This window comes from Pelecanus crispus, chromosome 14, assembly GCF_030463565.1.
Source record: "Pelecanus crispus isolate bPelCri1 chromosome 14, bPelCri1.pri, whole genome shotgun sequence".
NCBI classification, from domain to species: Eukaryota; Metazoa; Chordata; class Aves; order Pelecaniformes; family Pelecanidae; genus Pelecanus; species Pelecanus crispus.
In genome coordinates, this window is record NC_134656.1 from 1131901 (window position 1) to 1150891 (window position 18991).

At 66.5% G+C, this 18991-nt stretch overlaps 2 protein-coding genes across 3 annotated transcripts; one reads left to right on the plus strand and one right to left on the minus strand.

The window, feature by feature from the left end:
* Window positions 1–1541: 1541 nt before the first annotated feature.
* XKR7 (XK related 7) lies at window positions 1542–9469 on the minus strand. The gene is made up of 3 exons (XM_075721253.1): window positions 9015–9469; window positions 2586–2785; window positions 1542–2494 (listed from the first exon to the last, which is right to left on the minus strand). Exons 1-3 carry the CDS (start codon window positions 9467–9469, stop codon window positions 1542–1544), a joined length of 1608 nt encoding a protein of 535 aa, XP_075577368.1.
* A 6255-nt stretch (window positions 9470–15724) lies between these two features.
* PDRG1 (p53 and DNA damage regulated 1) lies at window positions 15725–18305 on the plus strand. 2 transcript variants are annotated; one of them, XM_075721247.1, is made up of 5 exons: window positions 15725–15808; window positions 15940–16015; window positions 16104–16178; window positions 17270–17356; window positions 17684–18305. In XM_075721247.1, the coding sequence occupies exons 1-5, from the start codon at window positions 15725–15727 to the stop codon at window positions 17758–17760; spliced, it is 399 nt and encodes a 132-aa protein (XP_075577362.1). In that variant the 3' UTR covers window positions 17761–18305. The 2 variants fall into 2 exon arrangements, with proteins under 2 accessions (XP_075577362.1, XP_075577361.1); XM_075721246.1 differs by having other exon boundaries at window positions 17270–17350; window positions 17678–18305.
* Window positions 18306–18991: the final 686 nt, after the last annotated feature.

Genomic DNA, 18991 nt, shown 5'->3' on the forward strand with positions numbered 1-18991 from the left:
CGTGGGGTGCCTTGGTGCCTTGTGGCACGGTGGGGCCAGTGTGGGGCTGCCCACGCTCCCCTGCCCAGGGTAGTGCTTGGCACCGCGGCACGGGGCAGCCAGCAGCCGGGACCCTGCGGGGCCGGTGCAGGGGGGGCCTGGGGGGCGCGGGGAAGGCACAGGGGCTGTGGGTGCGGGGGGCGAGGGGCCGAGGTGGTGCACGGCCACGGGGTCCGGCAGCTCCCCTGCCCTGCGAACCCCTGCCAGCCCCCTGCACAGGCGCACACGCACGCACACGCATGGGACACGCCTGGCCCGGGGGCACAGGGTACATTCAGCACAGCCTGTCGGGCAGGGGCACGCCAACGGGTCCGGCCAGCACCGGGGGACACATTCAGACCCGGAGCCTGGGGCAGCCCCGCTCCTCTGGGCAGGCAGGGGTGGGCAGGGGTGGGCAGGATCCTGGCTCACGTTTACACTGGGGAGCCGGAGGGGGCTGATGCCAATGGTGGGATGGATGGAAACACTGCCGGGTGGGAAGCGATGCCAAACATGGGAGGACAGAACGGCTGTGGGGTGAATCCCGCTTTGGGGAGCCCCGGGAATGCCGGCAGCCCCCCCCACCCCAGCCCCCCCAGCAGTGCCAGCCAGGCTCTGCCTCCCCCAGCCTCAGCGGAGGTAGAAAATGTCGCACAAAATGGCACCACTCAGGTGAAAACAAACCCGATGAGATGAAGCGGCTCCCATGGGGACCGGGGGGACGATGGGGCGCAGCCATCCCCTGCCGCCTCAGCTGGAGCTGGGGGCCCGGGTCGGTGCTGGGGGGAGTGGGGTCGGTGCCCGCCCGTGAGGGGCTCCCCGGGCCAGGGTCTGCGCCCCACAGGGCAGCGGGGACCCCGTGGAGCGGGGGCACGGCTCGACCCCGAGCCGGGGGGACCAGAGATGGAGATGAAGGGGCTCCCATGTCGCTGGCATTGCAGGGCAGGGGGGAGGCAGGGGACATGGGGGGGCTGGCCGGACCCCGGCTGTCCCCTGCCCCGGCTCCCTGGGGTGACAGGACCCCACGCACCCCCCCGGTGCAGCTGCACTCCAGCCCCACGGCCCTGCCGCGGCACAGGCGCGGGGCGGCCCTGGCACCCGTGTCCCCACATGCTGCCCACCCGGGCCGGGCCGTGCCCCACCATGCCCCAAGCCCCTCGCAGCCGCCAGCCCCCAGTCCGGGGGTGCCCCCGGTCCCCATCCTGCACCGCCGACCCGGTCGAGCGCTGCAGGACCGCAGCACCCACCGCCTTGGGCCCAGGCACCGGTGAGGTATTTTGGCAAGGACGAGATCCGGGGGGAAGCCAGGGTGGCTGCCATGGGGTGGGACGGGGGTCTCGGCTGCAGGAGGGCGGCGTGGGGGGGGATAGCACCAAAAGACCTCCCCGGCCCCCACCCGCGGGGCGCTTGGCACAGCGGCACGGCAGCACCGGCAAACCAACGGGAAGGCAAACGGCTGCAAAGACGCGGGGCGGCCGGGATGGCACCGGGAGGGTCCCGCCGCAGCCCCGCACCCCCCCGCTCTACACGGTGGTCTCGTACTCCAGCACCTCCTGGGGGGCACCGGGGGTGCGGTACTGCAGGCGCGGGGTGGTGGGCGATGCGTACTCCAGCGCCAGGATGGTCTTCCGCAGGCGCCGGTCGATGAAGTGGGCGTCCCAGGCCGGGTACTTCTTCCTGGGCAGGTCAATGCGGATGACGGGCCCCTCTGTCCGCGGGGCGCGGGCGGCCGGCGCCGGCGGGGCGCGGGGTCTCACCTGGAAGACGGGCACGCAGCTGTCCCGCTCCCCCGGCGCCCCATCCCGCTCCCCCCCTGTAGTCCGCGGCAGCGAGCGGGGGGGGCTGGTGACGGCGTCCGCGGGGGACCCCGGTGCCGGGGCCGGCCGCTGCCGGAAAATGCAGCCCCCGGCGCGGGGGCTGAACATGGGGCCGTTGGGGTGCAAGAGGCAGTAGTAGATGAACATGAAGAAGATGCCGAGGGCGAAGCTGGAGCTGACCACGCAGACGAGGATTAAGGCGTCGAAGTCGGAGGTGGTCTTGCGGTCGTAGTAGAGGAACCAGAGGACGGTGAGGGCGGCGTTCTCCGACAGCGTGATGACGTAGTAGATGCACATGCGGTAGCGGCTCCGTCCCTCCTTGACGTTGAACCAGCAGAAGATGTAGATGATGCCCACCACCATGTTGTAGATGATCTCCTCCCACTTGGACATGCAGAAGTCCGTCTCGCCCTGGATGATCCAGAAGGTCATGATGCACCAGTGGGTGACGATGAAGATGCCGAAGTAGAGCTGGAACACAGAGGCGAAGAGGGCGAAGGCGATGGCGCGGGCAGCGATGGTGAAGAGGTGCCACAGGATCTGCACCACGGCCCCCTTGTAGGACATGGGCATCTTGTCCTCCCGCGAGTCCCGCAGCACCTTCTGGTAGGAGGCGATCATCCATGCCAGGGAGACCAGCGAGGCCGAGGCCGAGAGCCCTGCGGGCGCAAAACGGGGAGAGGCGGTGAGAGCCCGGGGTCCCCCCTCCAGCCGCCCCCCGTCTCCCGCTGCGGGGGCCATGTCCCTTACCCTGCAGTGGCTCGATGCTGTTCTGCTGCACCATGATGCTGAGCTGCAGCACGAGCTGGGGCGCGCTCTTCAGGAAGGTCTCCAGCAGCCGCAGCATGCTGATGTCCGCGCTCTCGAACATCATCCGCCAGTAGAAGTGACGGCGGCGGTGCTCGGCCTGCCACCGGCTCTGCAGCCCCAGGTACAGCGTGCGGAGGTACCTGCACGAAGGGGAGCGGGAGGGTGAGAGGAGCCCCCGCCGCCCTGGCACCGAGCTCACCGCCCCCAGCCCATGCCAGCCGTGCCCCCTGAGCGCTGCCAACCCCCTCCAGTGAGCACTTCCCCCCTGGTTTGGGGCCACGGGAAGCCCCCCGCACCGAGGGTGCAGGGGGCTGCGGGGCAGCGGTGATGCTGAGCACATCCCTGTCCCAGCCGGGGCCCGAGATGCTGGGAAGGGGCAGCTTGTGCAAAGCTGGCTCAGCACCCTGCTGCCCCGGGGCTCAGCCGGCTGCCCCCCCGCTGCCCACCCCGCCACCGTGGTGCCCACCCAGCCATCACCCTGCTCCGCTACCCCTCACGCAGGGTCTGGCTCCCACCTCCAGCCGGGGATCCCGCCCGCAGCCCCGCTCTCCGACCACCCATGGATTTGGGGAGCCCTGGCCCCAGCCCAGCACCACGTCCGGCTGTTTTGGGGCTATTTTGGTCCCGGCTGGCACGGAGCCCACCCTGCCTCCCCCTGCCCCGGCCAGGACGCAGGCACCAGCTGGTCGTGCCGCGGTGCCCGTGGGAAGCTCCCGGGCGCTCGTGCTGGCTCTGCCTCGGCTCTTGGCAGGGTTACGGGTGCGGGCACACGCCGGCCCCGGCCATCTGGTCATCGGCCGGGGGTCAGCGGAGGTGTGCGTGGCACCGACGCACGCGCCGGCTGAGTCACCAGCACCAGGGACCCCTCCCCGCGGCATGGGGCCAGATCCGGGCGCCGCAGGGGCCGGACGGGCAGGGCATCCCCGGGCAGCCCTGCCTGCACCACGGGCCGGGGGCTCTGCTGCCTCCGGGGAGGAGGGAGCCGGACAAGGAGGAAAACAGAAAGGTGAAGCGGGAGGACGTCGGGCCATAAAGCTTCCTCCCAGCTGAGTAAAACCATCACGCAGAGCGACGGCCTCTCCGTCAGCAGAAAGCCCTGCCAGCTGACGCCATTAGCCCGGAGCACGGGAGAAACCCTGATCCCAGCACTTTCGGCTGAGCATCAGCGGGAGGAGGCAGGAGCCCGGCCCTGCTTCCACTGCAGGGACGGCCGGGTGCTCCCACCCCTGGGCTGCGCAGCCCCGAGACCACGGTGAGGGCCAGCAGCTGTGGCCACCAAGGCCCCCGTGCCACCCCGTTGCCCTCTGCTCCACCCTGGGCAGCCCCACTGGCTCCCTCGGTGTGCGGGAGGGCAATTTGGGCACCCAAGCCCCACGGGGCTCCCATGGTCCTCCCCAGCGAGGCTGATGATGCCCTGGCAGCCCCGTCACCACCTGCCCCATCCCCTCCCACTGGGAACCACCCAAAACCCCCCCGAGAGCTGGCGGCCAGGAGAGACATTGCTGTCAGCAAATAATGTGATTTTAGCAGTTCCGCCCCAGTTTCAGTGGGTGCCGACAGCTGCAGGAGCTGGGCCCCAGCCCCGCGGCCAGCCCAGCTCCGGCCCCCGCCGGCTCCTTTGCGTCGGTGTCAAAACGATGCTTTAATGTCCATCTCGAGGGGAGCAGCTAATTTTAGCCATTGCTGCAGCCCATCCCTCACTGCTCCGGGGGAGAGGCTGCGGCCGCCCGGCTCCCAGCTGCCGGCACAGATTTGCACCCCGGCATCACCTGCTCGCGGCCAGCCAGGCCAGCGCTGCCATCGCGGCACCGCCGTGGCCGCTGCTCCCCAGCCCCTCTCCCCGCCAGCCGCCTCTCCCGGCCCGGCAGAAGGGCCTGGTGACGGACCCCCCTCGCTGGCGGGGTGCGGACCAGGGGACGGCCTGGGGACGGCAGGCACGGCGTAGGGGGAAAGCAAATGGAGAAGCGATGCAGGGCCCGGGATGCCGCAGGACATCGCTGCTGGTCCCGGGGCACCCATGCACAAATGAGGCCCAGGCACCGGCGATCTCATCCTCTCCCTGTAACCAGCCTCGCTAATCGGGCTCGTCAGCACTGCCTGCAGCGCACAGCAGCCCCCCGCGCTCGGAGACCCCAGAGCCGCGCCGTCCCCGGCTCCTCAGCCGCTCAACAAGTGACCCGCGGCCTCCCCCAGCTTTTGGCGGGGGCACAATTATCCTCCCGTCTTCCTGTCAGCTCCATAGATCTCATTAAAGCGAGATTTCATCTCCCATCAACTTGCCAGAATGAAATGTTGATTCTTATTTGTTATGCATTTGATCATTCCGTGGTGTTTCAGCCCAGAGAAACATCCCCACGCGCTGACAGCGCACGGCGAGTGCTTACCAGCCCAGCGCTGCAGCAGCTGCATGGGAAATACAGAATCAATCACTTGAAAAAAAAATCATTTAATTTTCAAGAAACTGATGATGAGGCAGAAACCGACCGCGAGAGCTCTCAGGGCTAATTGCTCCCTCCTTTGTATTACAAAGAGTAATCCAACAAAACCCCCGCAGCGGGAAGGTGGTGGGCTTGGGCAGGCGCTGGGTTTGCCGGAGCCCCACCGTGGCCGGGTTTGCTGCCGGCGGCGCCGTTTGCCCCCGGCTCCCAGCTACTGACCCCGGTTTTCGAGTGTTGGAAGAAAAGAAGCGCGAGGAGAAAAGCCCAGCCCCGGTTATAACCAAATCCCCTAATTGTCATCCTCAGATGGAAGAAGATGAGGGACCCCCCGGTCTAAGAGTGAGCGATACGGCGTATGATTTTCCTAGGAGGTAATTTGGGATATCATCCCTTAATCCTTTATTTAAACAAGGAGAAAATTGCTTCCCTGTTGCAGCCATTTTAATCCCTTACGCATCCCGCCAAGTCGGGTCTTCAGGGAGAGCTGCACGTGCGCCCGGCTGGCACGTCACCGCGCCGATGCGAGCCCCCGCATCCCACCGTCCCCCTGGGGTGCTCAGCGAAAGGCTCAGTCTGGCCCAAAAAAGCCCCTTGTCCTGCGCACGGGGGCCCGCAGGGACCCCCAGCAAGTGCCCGACCCCAGTGCGGGGCCCTGCAGCGGGACAAGCTGAGACCCCAAAGCCGGGCGCTCCATAGCAGGCAGAGCAAAGCCCCGGGGAGCAGAGGGGCCGGCGGGGGGGGACACACCTGGGGGTCCCAGCTCTGCCACCCCTCACAAGCCCACCCAGGGAGCTGCGGAGGGCACCCATGCCCCGCGGGGCTGCCGCCGGCCTGGCATCGGGACCCAGGGGCGGCACTGGGTCCCCAAGCCAGCGGAGGACGGGGGGACATGGGCTGATGGGGGCTTTGGGGGAGGAACTGTGGGTGGAGAGGGCACCCCACATCTGGCCCCGGTGACCTCCAGGCAGCCAAACCAGGGGCTAAAGCAGACACGGGGGCACAACGGGCACAGGCAGGGCTGTCCCCGGCACAACGGGACCTGCGGAGACCCCCCCCGCCAGCCGCCAGCCCACCAAGGTGGCCGGGGAGCCCTGGCACGCTGCCGCGTGGGAGGCACGCGTGGCGTGCGCAGCATCCCTTCCCTTCGGTGTTCCTGCGGTGAAAAAGCCCACTGGCGTTTTGCGAGCAGCGTGGTTAACGATGCCTGAGCTGCAAAACCATCCGAGAAGCAGCCCCCGAGCACGGCAGCATCCCATCGCCCGTCCCCCAGCCGGGCCCGTGCCGCTGCTGCTTACACGAGCACATGGTCATGCAACCGGCACCGTCGCCGGAGAGCATCCGTGACGGAGTATTTGCATGAACGTGCTGCTGACAACCAACTTCAGCGGCTTCTCGCAGCAGCTTTAATTTGGGATAATCTCGGAGTTAGCGCTCGGAGCCGGCATGCCTTTGTGCCCTCTATTTTTGCGGTTTGGGGGTCTTTGTCACAGCCGGGGCTCGGGGCTGCGCCTTGATGGATGTGGTAGGGGTGAGACCTGCCGAGGCGATCGCAAGGCAGGGAGGAGGCAGGTAAATCGGGGAAGGGGGAGATGTTTGGCAAGGGGCACGGTGCCCTGGCCAGGGAAAAGCTTTCCCTTCAAACGCTGCATTTATTTAACACTTTAAGAAGTGCCACATCCACCTGCACCGGATCCAACCTCGCTAATGGGTTTAGCAAACTGCATTTAACTGGTCACCCGAGCTAATCCCAAATCCCGAGATTAGAAAGAGCCTCAACTGCAGCTTGAGACCGACATGTCCTGGAGGGTCAGTGCTGAGGGTTACCGCTTTAATTGGCTTAAGAGCCTGCGTGGTGCGGCGCATCAGGAGCGCGCGGCTGACACTCCCGGGAGCAAAGCCCCCGACCGCGGCCCGGCCCCAGCTCAGGCCAGGATCAGGGAATTGCCCGCAGGGCGCTGGGGCCAAGGCTGGCTGCAGGCAGGCTCAGCGGCCGGTGGGCCAGGGAGCTCCCGTCCTCTCCCTCAGCAGCTCCTCCAGCACATCAGGCAGGGTTGGCACCCACCCTGCAGCCAGCGCACCCCGAGAGCCGCTGCGGGGACAGGGTGGGATCGGGGAGGGGCTGGCGGTGGCTGTGTTGGGGAGGGAAGGGGCAGGAGCCCCTCTAGTGCAGCGCACGCTGTTCTGTGAGACAAAGTTAGACATGCCGGGAGCATCCCAGGAAAAGCAGCAGCTGAACGAATGCACGCAGACAACAACAGGGAGCGGAGAAGCCTCTGTGCTACAGGAGGGGAAACAGCACGGAAACCGGAGCCGGGGGAGCTGCCTGCTCGGTGCACTGTTCCTGGAATTTGCCATTGTCTCCACTCCCCTCCCAGCACCAGCTTCCCCGGCAAGCAGCACGGTGCCAGAGCCACGGCTCTTCCCCGGCGCCCGGAGGATGGAGCTCAGCGGAGCTGGGAGGGAGCGGTGCCGGCTCCACGGCACTGGGGAGGAAGGTGCCAATAAACCGTCAGCTCGGGCTTCTGGAGGGTCCGCAGAGACGCAGGCAAAGGGCCCGGAGCCTGCTCCAGCCTGCCAAGCTGTCGCTCGCCCTGCCCGCACCGCCTGCCTTCCCCAGGCCCGGGAAGGGGCAGGCAGCACAAACACAGCCCCTCGGGGAAGCCCAGACTGGGGCCGAACGGCACCTCCTCACCCGCCACCCCGCAGACTACGGCGAGCTCCGAGCGGGAGCACGGGGAGGAGGATCCGAGCCCGAGGTGTCTGGGGCCTGGCAGAAGCACCCCACACCCCCCCGGGACCCGGCCACTGTGGGGACAGCGGGCCTGTGCCACCCAGCCGGGCTGCAGGATCCTCGCTCCAACCCCTGCCCACACCGCAGCTCCTGCCCACGCCCACCCGCACCCACGGCTGGGGGCTCTCCCCCGCCACCCACCCTGCCCTGGCTGCAGAGGGATGGATCCCCCCGTGCCCCCCCTCAGCCGCCCGGGTCCCTGCTGCACCTCGGCGTCCCCACCCACTCCCCCCGCCATGCCCTGCCGTCCCCACGCGTGTCCTCCGTGCTGCGCCGTTGTCCCCACCCATGTCCCTGCTGCACCCTGCCACAGCCCCAGCCCGGCTCCATGACCCCCGTACCCCCAGACCCGTCCCAGCTGCAGCCGGGGGGTGAGGCCCCGCAGCAGCCCCATCCCAGTACCCCAATACCCCTGGTACCCGGTACCACGGTACCCCCAGACCCACCCCAGCTGCAGCCGGGGCGTGAGGCCCTGCAGCAGCTCCATCCCAATCCCCCGGTACCCCCATTCCCCGGTCCCCCCGTACCTCCAGACCTGCCCCAGCTGCAGGAGGTGGATGAGGCCCTGCAGCAGCCCCATCCCTGTACCCCAATACCCCAACCACCCGGTACCCCCCATTTCCCGTACCTCCAGACCTGCCCCAGCTGCAGGAGGTGGATGAGGCCCTGCAGCAGCCCCATCCCCGTACCCCAATACCCCAACCCCCCGCTACCCCCATCCCCCGGTCCCCCCGTACCTCCAGACCTGCCCCAGCTGCAGGAGGTGGATGAGGCCCTGCAGCAGCCCCATCCCTGCAGCAGCCCCATCCCTGTACCCCAATACCCCAACCCCCCGGTACCCCCATTTCCCGTACCTCCAGACCTGCCCCAGCTGCAGGAGGTGGATGAGGCCCTGCAGCAGCCCCATCCCCGTACCCCAACCCCCCGGTACCCCCATTTCCCGTACCTCCAGACCTGCCCCAGCTGCAGGAGGTGGATGAGGCCCTGCAGCAGCCCCATCCCCGTACCCCAATACCCCGCTACCCCCCATCCCCCGGTCCCCCCGTACCTCCAGACCTGCCCCAGCTGCAGGAGGTGGATGAGGCCCTGCAGCAGCCCCATCCCCGTACCCAAACCCCCCGGTACCCCCATGCCCCGTACCTCCAGACCTGCCCCAGCTGCAGGAGGTGGATGAGGCCCTGCAGCAGCCAGACGCAGAGGCGGCAGCAGCCGCGGGGGCCGCGGGCGCTGTCCTTGGTGCCGCCGGCGCTGTCCTTGGTGCCGGCGGCGAAGTCGTAGACGAACCACCTGAAGCTGAGCAGCTGCACCACCAGCGAGGGCAGCAGCACGAAGAGCAGCGTCAGCCCGAACCACCACCGCTGCCCCCGCACGTAGTAGTGGGCCGCCAGCCACAGGTCCGAGGCTCCGTCCGCGAAGCAAACCAGGAGGGCGCAGAGCACCCAGCAGCCGTCCCGCAACCGGTACCGCCGCGCCGGGGGGGCCGCACCGCCCGCCCGCCGCCCCCCGCCCCCGCCGCCCCCGCCGCCGCCGCCGCCGCTCTCCGGGCTCTCCAGCCGCACGGCCGGGCCGCCGCCGCCGTCCGACTTCGCGGCCATGTTGTCGGGGGAGAGGAGGAGAAAGGAGGGAGCGGGAGAGACTTCCGGAGGGAGGACGGCGCCGGCGAGCCCGCCCCGGCAGCGCCCGCCCCCGCCGGCCTCGCCCCGCGCCCGCCGGCCGGTACCCGCCGAGACACCCCCCCCGGCCGGCCCCGGGAGCCCCCGCCCCGGAAAGGGCAACACCCCCCCCCCCCTCCACCCCCAGCCGCCGCGGGGTCCCCGGGGAGCGCACGGGGCCGGTGGGCGCCTCCCCGCGCCCCCGCCGGGAAGGGCAACCGGTCCCCGTCCCCCCCGCCCCCGCTCGGTCCCGACCCCCCCGGCTCCCCGCCGAGCCCCCCCGCCCCGGTGCCAGCTGCCCCCCGCACCCCGGTCCTGGTGGACACCCCCCCCCCCACGCTGCCCGCCACCCCCCACCCAGCTCGCCAAGGACCGGAGCTCCCTGGGTGGCCAGGGGCTCTCCCGACCCCCCCGGCTCCCCGCCGAGCCCCCCCGAGCCGGTGCCAGCTGCCCCCCGCACCCCGGTCCTGGTGGACACCCCCCCCCCACGCTGCCCGGCCACCCCCCACCCAGCTCGCCAAGGACCGGAGCTCCCTGGGCGGCCGGGGGCTCTCCCGACCCCCCCGGCTCCCCGCCGAGCCCCCCCGAGCCGGTGCCAGCTGCCCCCCGCACCCCGGTCCTGGTGGACACCCCCCCCCCCACGCTGCCCGGCCACCCCCCACCCAGCTCGCCAAGGACCGGAGCTCCCTGGGCGGCTGGGGGGTCCCCCGGCCCCGGGTCTCGGCCCGCAGCCCACACAAGACCCTGCTCGTGGGTCCGGGCCTGGAGCGGGCCAGGGCGGCGTCAGCCCCCACGGCCGCGGCGGAGGGAGGTGCTGGGGGTGCCTCTGCTCCCCCCCGGGCCGCGGCAGGGCCACAGCCCACCCGGGTCCTGCCCGGGACAGCCCGAGGGGCCCAGCGAGGGACCGGACTGCCGGGCTGGACCTGAGCCCTGCTCTGGAGACAGAATCCCACCCGTGGGGAAGTCGCTGAGGAGCCGCACAACCGGCTGAGGTGCCAAGGTCTCCGGGCGGACCCAGGGCACTGGGGTTTGGGTGGACGTGTGCCCAGACGCTGCCCTGCTCCTCGGCTCTGCCCCGCCATCTCTCTTCCTCCTGTTGCCCATCAGAGTCGGGACGCAGCATGTCTGGCAGAGCCGGGCTGCCACGGGCCAGTGGGCAGAGAGGGGCTGGTGCCAACGGGACGCACGCTCACACGAGGAGCAGCGCCGTGCTGGCATCCCCGCGCTGCTGGGAGGGAAAGGGCTTTTTGCTCTTTTGCAGCCTGTCTCCAGGGAGGGTGATGGCATGCAGGCAGCTGCCTCACGAAGGCGGCTGCAGCCTCCAGCCCAGAGGGACGGGCTCCTGCTTGCTCGCTGCATTTCGGCCCCCAAGGCTCAGCCCCGGCACGTTTGCCCACGGAGGAGCCACGCGCGTGGCTGGAGCCTGGCCCACGGCGAGCACGCCGCAGCACGCAGCGCGGGGGAGCGCGTTTTTATCCCAGGAAACGCGGCCAACTTCCAAACCCCGCCTTGCAGAGCAGCAAGGGGGATCGGCGCAAACCCGGGGTGAGTCCGGGCTCCCGCTGCACAAAACCGAGGCAGCGAGCTGCGGGCGGAAGGCGTTAGTCAGCGCACGGGAGCGGAGTCAGGCCCTCGGCGAGGCTCCCTCCGTGCTGCACGTATTAGCGTGGGTAATGCGACTTAAATACCTACCCTCGAGATGCTCCTCACAGATCCCCTCGCCAAACGCCTGCCTGGGGGAGGGGACACTCCCAGCATCCCAGAGCCCAAAGAAAGGAGCCTTTCATCCACCCCGGTCAGGACCAGGGCCCTTCGGAGCACGGGCTCCGCCGGCCAGAGCCCCCGCTGACACCCGGCCAGCCCCAGCCCTGTTTGGGCTCGGCCCCTGGGGAGTCTCTGTGCTGGCTGCGCAACGGAGCGGAGCCGGTGCCGCCGCGATGGTGGGCACGGCACCAGGGAGAGGGGACCTGGAAACCAGGACGAGATGGACCCACCTTCCTTCACAGACCTTGAAACACCCCCTCCGAAACAGCAGTTACACATCCACAGCCTGAGAAGGCGGGAACCGTGGTCTGAAGTCTGATTTATCTTAACAACAGGCCCCAGCAGCCACAGGAAAAAACGAGAGAGGAAAAAACCCTATAAACCTCCCCAAAGCCTTCCCATGCAGCTGGCAGCAGGCAGGGAGGTTTCTAGCTGCATACATAAAAGCGCTGCAAGGAAGAAAAAGGAACGTGCTGAAACCAAAGCCTGCTCTTTCCACAAAAAAACACATGGCAAAGCAAAGCAGCCCTGGGCAGTGGGCGGGCGGCCGGTCCCTCTGACTGCCCGGTTCCCAGGGGACACATAAATGTGCAACGGTTCCAAATGGGCCTCCAGTCCCCGGGCTGACTCCAGCTTCCAAGCAAACAGCCTGCCCCCGGCGCCAGCTCTCGGAGGAGAAATCCATGATGATTTGCAGCTGGCTCAGAGCTTGGCTGGGGAGAGGCCGGTGGAGCGCAGCACCAGCCACCGTCTGCTGCCCTACCGATGTTTTCCAGGCGCCCGTGGCTTTCTGAGCCCCCCAGCCGCAGTAGACTCGGCTGCACCTTCCCCCACGCCTGTGCCGGGCTGGGGCCCCCCTTCCTGGGGAGAGCAGCCCCTGGCCCCCCGTGCGGCCCAACATCCCCAGCAGAACCCTGCCTTCGTTGGGCTGCGTGTTGTTGGCAACTCCAGACGGTCACTGCGCTTCCCCCGGCTGCCGCCAGCACACGGGCAGCCCATACCTATCCTTGTCCCCATCCCATCCCTGTTCCTGTCCCCATCCCTGTCCTTGTCCCCATCCCCATCCCCGTTCCTGTCCCCATCACCATCCCTGTTCCCATCCCCATCCCCATCCCTGTCCTTGTCCCCATCCCCATTCCTGTCCCCATCCCCATCCCCGTTCCTGTCCCCATCACCATCCCTGTTCGCATCCCCATCCCCGTCCCTGTCCTTGTCCCCATCCCCATTCCTGTCCCCATCACCATCCCTGTTCCCGTCCCCATCACCGTCCCCATCCCCATCCCCATCCCTGTCCTTGTCCCCATCCCCGTTCCTGTCCCCATCCCCATCCCCATCCCCATCCCCATCCCCATCCCCATCCCTGTCCCCATCCCCATCCCCATCCCCATCCCTCCTGCACAGGCTTTGGAAACGCTCCCCCCCGCCACCTCGCCGGGCGGGGTGCTGGCTGCTGGTGGAGGCAGTGGGAGAAGGTTTCCAGCCCGCTGAAGGGGACAGTCACCACCCGGCCAGGCCGTGCTGCCCAAGCACCGCCTCCAGCTCCACGATCCGCAGCCAAACCCCAGTCTCAAGAGGCCGCGGCCGCGCTTGTGCGGCAGGACAGACGGACGGGGCTTTCACTGCCCACAGAGCTTTTAGTCACTGGTCTGAAAAATGTGTGTCCCCCCCCCGGGAGGTAATTGTAGCTGCAGCTCTAGGTAGGGTCACGGCACACATCGTGAGAGTCAGGAGCTCTGTTCTTCTGATCCCATCAAAGCGACGAGGATCAAATGCTGCCTTCACGCCCGGCAGAAAGCGGAAGCCAAGCACTCCGCGGTGGATGCTGCGGTGTGAGGCTGCGGGAGAAAAGCAGACCCACGTCCTGCGTCCTGCTCCGATGCCCTGCCTCCCACTCCACGGCCGACCCCGGTGCCCGTGTCCCACCGGGACTCCGTGGGATCCAGCCCTGAGATGGTGGATAGGAAGCAGCTGGCCCCCAATCCAGGCTGTAGATCTCCAGCCAGCCTCCCCCACTGAAAAAAGGAGCATTTTCCAGCGCTGGCATCCAGCCCCAATCCCGCTGCCTCTTTTGGTTGATGTCAGGAAAAATCCAACCCGAGTGTGAATCACTCCCGGCCCGGCCAGGACGCTGCGCACAGGCGCTCGCTTCCACCTCTCCCCTGGAAGCCGCCTTATTTTAGCACACGCTGCCGCAGACGGAGGAGCTCTCCCGAGCCAACTGTAATAAACGACCTTATGGGATTAGGGCCAGTAATCTTCCGATCTGGCTAATCTCCCTTAAGAGATTATTTGCCCACGGAAGTGTGGTGACCACCGGCCAGCCGCCGCCTCGCTCCCTCCGTCCCTGTCCCCTGCGGTCCCCGTGCGGCTACCGGCAGCCCGGAGGTGCCACGGTGCTGGGGGTCACCGCGCGCCCTTCAGGGACCTTCTCGCGAAGATGAGTCCTGTGACGGGCACGAGCCACAGGCCAGGCCCCCCCCGCCGCTGATGCTTCTCCTCTCCCCCACCCCACATGCGGTGCCGTCACCGGGGCTCCCTCCCGTAAAAGCACCGATCCAAGACAGACTGGAGGTCCCTCCACCACCAGTGGGGAAGCAACGGCGGCACCGTCATCACGCGACACTGGGCGGCATCGCCGGGGAGGCAGTAACGGCGTGGCCGGCTCTGCTGCCGGCAGGGACGCGGCAGCACCGGCCAGAGGTTAGGACCACGGAGCAGCCCCGGCTGGGCACTGCTGTGCTGAAGGTCCGCCAACGCTTTTTGGGCAATTTGAGAGCGCAGAACCCCAGGCAGGCATGTAGCACGTCGTTACCAGTAAGCAACGGGAGCGGAACCAGCATCCGCGCGGCGCCTGGGCTGGAGGGGAAGCAGGGCCGGCGGCTCCCAGCCGGGAACCGGGCAGTTTCACCAGGGAGGAGCAGCGCTGCTTCGGGGCTCTGCCCAGAGCAGGGACACGGGGCACAAAAACCCGCGTCCCCCGTTACCCGCCAGCCTCGGGAGGGCTCGCAGGACCCCTCTCCCACCGCAGAGTTCACCTGGCGAGGGTCTGCCAGGCCTCGCCAGCGGTGCTGGCTCTCCCTGCATCTCCAACACCCCGTTTCTCTGTCTCCTCTTGCTTGCAGGCTGGGTGGGGTGGCAAGAAGGGGCTAAAAGCCATTTTGAGGGGTGATGTTGCCCCCTCCCCGTAGGCAGGGTCATTCGGGGCAGGAGACTGATGCGGTGCCTTGGCAGAGCCTTAGAATCATAGAATCACAGAATCGTTTCGGTTGGAAAAGACCCTTAAGATCATCGAGTCCAACCGTTAACCCACCGCTGCCAACTCCACCGCTAAACCACGTCCCTAAGCGCCACATCGACACGTCTGTTAAATCCCTCCGGGGATGTGGAGTCCACCGCTTCCCCAGGCAGCCTGTTCCGGTGCTTGACAACCCTTTCCGCGAAGAAATTTTCCCTAATATCCAATCTAATAGTCCCTGCGGCTGCTCCGAGCTTGCGCAGGGCTGGTCCCTGCCTGGCGCAGAGCGGGGGGCACCGGGGCTGGCCGAGGGCGAGCCGAGCCGCCGGGACCGCAGCCGTTTCCAGTGCCCGGGGATGGCAGGCCTTCGCCCACTGAGCTCCGGACAAGGCAGCCGGCCGCGCAGAACAAAACCGGAGCTGGCGGCCCCGCGCTTTTCGTGCTCTTGATGGCGTTCGGGGGAGAAGAAGGGCCAGAAAGGCAAGGCCGCGCGCCAAGGTGCCCAGCTGCCCGACACCGGCACCGCGCCGGGAAGCTGCGAGGAAGAGGAGGCAGGAGCGCGGTGCCAGCGGGGAGAGGGGACGAGTTGTGACAAGGCAGAAATAATTGACACGCGTGGGATGATCGACACGCGTGGGATAACTGACACGCGTGGGGACCCGCGGTGAGGCGGGGGAGGTCTCAGCCCGGAGCCCCTCGCGGGTTGGGGAGCGGGGCTGGGGGCCGGGGCAGCCGCAGGGCTCGGAGCCAGCCGCGGGGTCCCCGGTGATCGCGGACGAGACCCCTCCCGCCCCCCCACGCTCGCCCCGTGCCGCTGCTGCGGCGGGCGGGCGCCTCCCTCCCTGCCCACGCCCACTCCTTCCCGCCAGCCCGGCCACGCGTGTTCGCGTTCCCGCGGCCCGCCATAGCCAGCCCCGCGCCCCGGGGGTGCCCGCAGCGGGGTCCCCGCCTTCCCGCGCCGCGGGGCCGCCCGTCCCAAAAACCTCGCGTGGGTCCGCGGCCCCTGGGCTGCGCCCGGCGGCGGCCGCGAGGGGGCGCCCTCCCGCCGCGGAACCCGCCCGCGCGGCTGCGGCTGCCGCCCGGCGGGGAGCGGGGACGGACTCGGGGGGGGGGCGGACCCGAATCGGCGGCGGACCCGGACCCGGACCCGGACCCGGACCCGGACCCGGACCCGGACCCGGACCCGGAGCGGCAGCGCCATGGCGCGGGACCCCGCCTTCGTGCTGCGCTACCTGGCCGAGGTGGAGGAGCTGGCCGAGGACGTGCTGGCGGCGCGGCAGCAGGTACGGCCCGGCCCGGCCTCTGCGCCTCCGGTAGCCCTGGTGGGCCTCCCCCCGCGCCCCGCCGGTAGCCCCGGTGGGCCTCCCCCCCACGCCGCCAGCCCCGAACCCCCGTTGCCTCTCTCCCGATGCAGATCGTGGACCTGGACGTGAAGCGGAACCGGAACCGCGAGGCCCTGCGGGCGCTGCAGAAGGACCCCGAGCCCGACGGTGAGGCCCGCTGCCCGCGGCACGGCGGCGCGCCCGGGGAGGAGAGCTCCCCGGAAAACCCCTCCTCCTTGTCCTCCTCTCCCCCCAGGCAAGGCCATGGTCTGCTTCGGGAACATGTTCATCGAGCTCCCAAAAACACAGACCGCGGAGATGCTGCGGAAGGGTAAGGCAGGCTGCTCCAGGGGCTTGGCGTGCAGGCTGAGGCGGAATATTTTAGAAAAATAGAATCATAGACTCGGTTAGGTTGGAAAAGACCTTTAAGATCATCCAGTCCAACCATCAACCTAACACTGCCAAGTCCACACTAAACCAATTAAGGGGAGAGTAGCAATGTCATGTTTCCCGGCTTGGTGGCTGGATTAGTTTTAATGAGAGTAAAACCAGGAATCATTAAGGTTGGAAAGGACCTCTAAGATCATCAGTCCAACCATCAACCCAACACCCCCATGCCTACTAAACCATGTCCCAAAGTGCCACGTCTGCCCGGTTTTTCAACACTTCCAGGGATGGGGACTCCCCCACCTCTCTGGGCAGCCTGTTCCAATGCTTGACCACTCTTTCCATGAAGAAATTTCTCCTAATACCCAATCTAAACCTCCCCTGGTGCAGCTTGAGGCCATTTCCTCTCATCCTACCGCTGGTTACTTGGGAGAAGAGCCCAACACCCCCCTCACTGCCCACTCCTGTCACGAGCTGCAGAGAGCGATCAGGTCTCCCCTCAGCCTCCTCTTCTCCAGGCTGAACACCCCCAGCTCCCTCAGCCGCTCCCCACCAGCCCTGTGCTCCAGACCCTTCCCCAGCTCCGCTGCCCTTCTCTGGACACGCTCCAGCACCCCAATGTCCTTCTTGTAGTGAGGGGCCCAAAACTGGACACAGCATTCCAGGTGCGGCCTCACCAGTGCCGAGCACAGGGGGACAATCCCTGCCCTGCTCCTGCTGGCCACACTATTCCTGACACAAGCCAGGGTTCTGTCCAGCGCTGGGCTTCAAAGTGCCCAAAACCTCCTGCCGGCAGTCACAGGCAGATTCTGGCCGTCGCCATTGCTCAGCCATCCCAGGCAGCGCCCTGGGGAACGTATTCGGGCACGAAGCGACCTGGGGCTCAGCCTGGAGGGCAGGCGGGGACCCTGCGGCAGCTGGGGAAGAGCCCTCCCCTGCCCCCGGGCCTGCGCTTCCACACTGAGCGTCCCGCAGGAGGGACAACCTTCAGCCCGGAGCCCGCAGTCCTCCTCACCCCTGTCCCACTTGTCTCAGACCAGGAACATCTGGATGAGGAGATAAACAACCTCCGGAAAGAGCTGCGCGTGAAGGTCAACCGCCTCTTCGAGGCTCAAGGTAAACGCTCCCATTCTGGAACCTTCTCAGTATCTGGCAGCAGATGTCACGTGTCGGGAGGGTCCAGAAACTCCTGAGCTCTGTGTGTTCTTGCAGCCACTTTCCCACTGGCTTTGCAATTCCTTCCCTGCTCCAGCAGAATCGTCCAGCTCCCGGTGCGGAGCTGTCGCCCACCAGCACGCTGAACGGGCTCCCACGTCACGCCAGTGTGGCCCCGCATCAGCTGCCAGGGCTGTCCCTGCCCTCCCCGCAGCCCCTCTAGAGTTTCATGTGGACTGCTTCACTTCTTTTGTAGCAAAATCCTGATTTTTCTGTGTGTTCTCTCAGGTAAAGCTGAGCTGAAGGGATTTAACCTGAACCCCATGACCGCTGAGGAAATGAAATTAATCAATCGCATCCTGGAGGGCTGAGGTAGCCATGCCATGGTCATGGTGCATTTTCGGGCTGTCACCTGTGGAGCTGACACTGCAACAGCCGCAGCTTTTGGGGTTTGCAGGAGGACATCAGTGTGCCCGGAGCCCGCCTCAGGTGAGGTCGCTGGGAAGCGTTTGGCTCCTCAGCTACGACACTGCAGATTCCTTGGATCATGAACCCTTCCTGCTCCTCACTGCAGCCCGGGTGGCAGAGGCATGGGCTGGGACACAGCCATGGGCAAACGCCCGTGGCTGGGATGGAAGTGGGATTATTAAAATGAGAGCAGTGGGGCATTCCTAACTCCATGTGTCTGTGTTCCTTGTTGGGTTTCTGGGTGAGCGCTTCTGGAGTTCGGCTGCAGAGCTGGTTCATTGTCGTGGTGGGAATGGGAGTAGGAGGAATTGGGAATCCACAGTGTGCCCGAAGCACAGAAGAGGAGTTGTGCGCGCCTGCGGTATTAAAACAAAGGCAAACTATACATCTGAAGCACGTCAGGAATCTCTTCAAGATGTGTAGGGAGGGACAGGAGGAGGCAGCCTCCTTTTAGTCTTGCTGGGAAAACATCTTCTGCTGTTAAGCTGGAAGGCAAGAAACCACAGAAACGAGGCTTTCCAAACTAGATGAAGGGATAAAATGTATGTACAGTTAAAAAAAGCATCCTGAAGAGGGCTGAGCAGGAATAGTCAATGAGCCTGTCTCCTAGCAAAGGACAACAGATTTAACCAGTAATGGTTTCTTCAAAGGTTTTAACATTTATTGTCTTCTACACTACATTCCTTAGTCTGAACTTGCTACCCCAGCACAACTTGGTTAAGACAGTAAGATTTTTTAAAAAAAATTAATCATAATTAGTAATGGACTACAGGGAGTTTGATTTCCCCCCATGTACAGGAAAGTGTCCAGGTCCTGCCAATCCCTTTCTTCTTTTGAACTTCCATAAAGCTATTTCTGGTTAGAATTTTAAAATTTTACATGCAGCTGTCCTTGTTTCTCTGGCTCTCAAGGTAGCTCATCCGTTCTGTCAAACCTCGCACGCCTAACACAGAGCCGGGCCTGGTCCCTCGCTCTCTTCCCTTCCACAGCTTCTGCCCAGCCGTGCGGAACATTAACCACAGCATCACCATTTTCCTGGCTCCCAGACAGGCCAGAGGTGACTCCTCCAGGCAGCCCTTGTCCAGTTCCACGCACCCTTCAAATTACGCAGAGTTCTGAAAATACTCTGTTTCA